Source organism: Lepidothrix coronata, unplaced genomic scaffold (assembly GCF_001604755.1).
Source record: "Lepidothrix coronata isolate B3197 unplaced genomic scaffold, Lepidothrix_coronata-1.0 Scaffold593, whole genome shotgun sequence".
Lineage (NCBI taxonomy): Eukaryota > Metazoa > Chordata > Aves > Passeriformes > Pipridae > Lepidothrix > Lepidothrix coronata.
The window spans coordinates 3,523-5,489 of record NW_016690773.1 but is presented as its reverse complement, the minus strand read 5'-3'; the positions used below and the strand labels follow the sequence as shown (position 1 = coordinate 5,489).

The 1,967-nt window shown below is 66.6% G+C and overlaps 2 protein-coding genes across 2 annotated transcripts in view; both read left to right on the top strand.

Moving 5' to 3' along the window:
• Positions 1 to 170, top strand: part of LOC108510271 (serine/threonine-protein phosphatase 2A 65 kDa regulatory subunit A alpha isoform-like) — a 9,190-nt gene extending 9,020 nt beyond the window's left edge. The window contains exon 8 of the mRNA XM_017839941.1: positions 147 to 170. Coding sequence (XP_017695430.1) covers positions 147 to 170 — 24 coding nt within the window. The remainder of the gene's footprint in view (positions 1 to 146) is intronic.
• On the top strand, positions 154 to 1,918 carry SMG9 (SMG9, nonsense mediated mRNA decay factor). The gene is made up of 4 exons (XM_017839944.1): positions 154 to 480; positions 1,053 to 1,150; positions 1,237 to 1,349; positions 1,753 to 1,918. The coding sequence occupies exons 1-4, from the start codon at positions 318 to 320 to the stop codon at positions 1,880 to 1,882; spliced, it is 504 nt and encodes a 167-aa protein (XP_017695433.1). The 5' UTR covers positions 154 to 317; the 3' UTR covers positions 1,883 to 1,918.
• The last annotated feature ends 49 nt before the right edge of the window (positions 1,919 to 1,967 follow it).

Here is a 1,967-nt window from a genome sequence, read left to right as displayed (position 1 = left end):
GGCACTGGGAGGGACTGGGAGGGACTGGGGGGCACTGGGAGGGACGGGGAGGGACTGGGGGGCACTGGGAGGGACTGGGAGGGACTGGGGGGCACTGGGAGGGACGGGGAGGGACTGGGGGGCACTGGGAGGGACTGGGAGGGCAGTATGACCTTGTATGGGGGCAGTGAGAGGGAACTGGGAAGGACTGGGAGGGTGTTACACACTCTGATGTCATAATTTTGGGGTGGGCGTGTCCCCAGCAGGCTCCACCCACCCAGAAGGCAGGACCATTGCAGGCCCCGCCCCCTCCCGCACCGGCCCCGCCCATCGTGCTGATGAAGGCACGGGGTGAAGAGGGGCGGGGCCTCTCAGGGGGTGGGGCCTCCCAGGGGGAGGGGCCAGTGCAGCCCCCGCCCCCTGAGAGGGAGGGGCCCCGCCCCACCCAGCCCATGTACCAACTGCACGGGAGGGGCCTCCCCCCCCCGGGGGCGCCCGACCGTGAGTGGGGGAGGGGCTACGGGGGGAGGGGCTGGGGTGTGTAAATGAGGGGGCGGGGTCAAGGAGGGAGGGGTTGCAGTATGTAAATGGAGGGGCGGGGTCTGTTGTGGGAGGGGCAATGGTTTGGGGGCAGGGCTAAGGGCTGGGTGGGGGAGGAGGGGAGGAGTTAAAGGTTGTGGGTGTGGCTAAATGTTTTTGGGCGTGGCTTGGAGTACTGGGTGGGGCTAAGGGGGTGGGGCTGGAGGGGCGTGGTTAAAGGGGGTGGGTATGGCTAAGTGTGGGCGTGGTTTAGGGTTGTGGGTGGAGCCAAGGGAGGGGACTGAGCTCAGGGGGGTTGGACAGACAGAGGGGGCGGGGTTTAAGGGTTTGGGGGTGCAGGTAATGGTGATGGGCGTGGTCATCGTTTGTGGGTGGGGTCAGACTTAAGTGGGCGGGGCTAAAACCTTGGACTGGTGACAGTGAGGAGTTCGGGTAAAGGGAGGGGGAGGGGTTTGGGATTGTGGGTGTGTCCCCCCAAGGGGGTGTGCCCCCAGTGGGTGTGGCCCCACCTGTCTGGCCCCGCCCTCTCCCAGCGGCCCAGGCCCAGGCCCGGCTGGCGGCGCCCGAGAAGATGAAAACCAGTATCAAACTGGTGGACGAGCAGATGAACTGGTGCGACAGCGCCCTCGAGGTGGGGGGGGACGGGGGGTCCGGGAGCGGGTGGGGAGGGGTTTGGGGGTGTCCCAGACCCCTCCCGGTGACTCCCAGTGCTCCCAGTTCCTCATGGAGCAGACGGACGTGCTCGTGGTCGGGGCCCTGGGGCTGCAGGGGACGGGCAAGTCCACGGTGCTGTCACTGCTGGCCGGGAACCAGCCCGAGGAGGACCCGCGGTACTGGGGGCACTGGGAGGGGCTGGGAGGGGGCTATGGGCTCCGGGGGGCACTGGGAGGGACTGGGAGGGGGCTATGGGCTCCTGGGGGGGCACTGGGAGGGACTGGGAGGGGGCTATGGGCTCCTGGGGGGGCACTGGGAGGGACTGGGAGGGGTTTATGTGCTCCTGGGGGGGCACTGGGATGCACTGGGAGGGGTTTATGTGCTCCTGGGGGGGTATTGGGGTGCACTGGGATGCACTGGGAGGGCGTTATGGGTTCCTGGGGGGGCACTGGGATGCACTGGGATGCACTGGGAGGGCGTTATGGGTTCCTGTGGGGCACTGGGATGCACTGGGAGGAGGTTATGGGTTCCTGGGGGGGCACTGGGATGCACTGGGAGGTCTCACTGGTTTCCCCCCAGGTCGTTCGTGTTCCGGCCGCAGCCCCCCGAGCTGCGGGAACGGGGGGGGGCCCAGACCGGGGGCATCGACCTGTTCGTCACCCAGGAGCGGGTGCTGTTCCTGGACACCCAGGTAATTAGTGTTGATTAACAGTGTTTGCTACCGGTTACCGTAATTACCCCATTACCGTAATTACCCCCATTACCGTAATTACCCCCATTACCGTAATTACCCC

Coding starts and splice junctions, on each gene's coding strand:
- SMG9 (XM_017839944.1), top strand. CDS start 318: ATGAAGGCACGGGGTGAAGAGGGGCGGGGCCTCTCAGGGGGTGGGGCC. Junction 481..1,052: donor CCCCCCGGGGGCGCCCGACC/GTGAGTGGGGGA, acceptor GCCCTCTCCCAG/CGGCCCAGGCCCAGGCCCGG. Junction 1,350..1,752: donor CAGCCCGAGGAGGACCCGCG/GTACTGGGGGCA, acceptor GTTTCCCCCCAG/GTCGTTCGTGTTCCGGCCGC.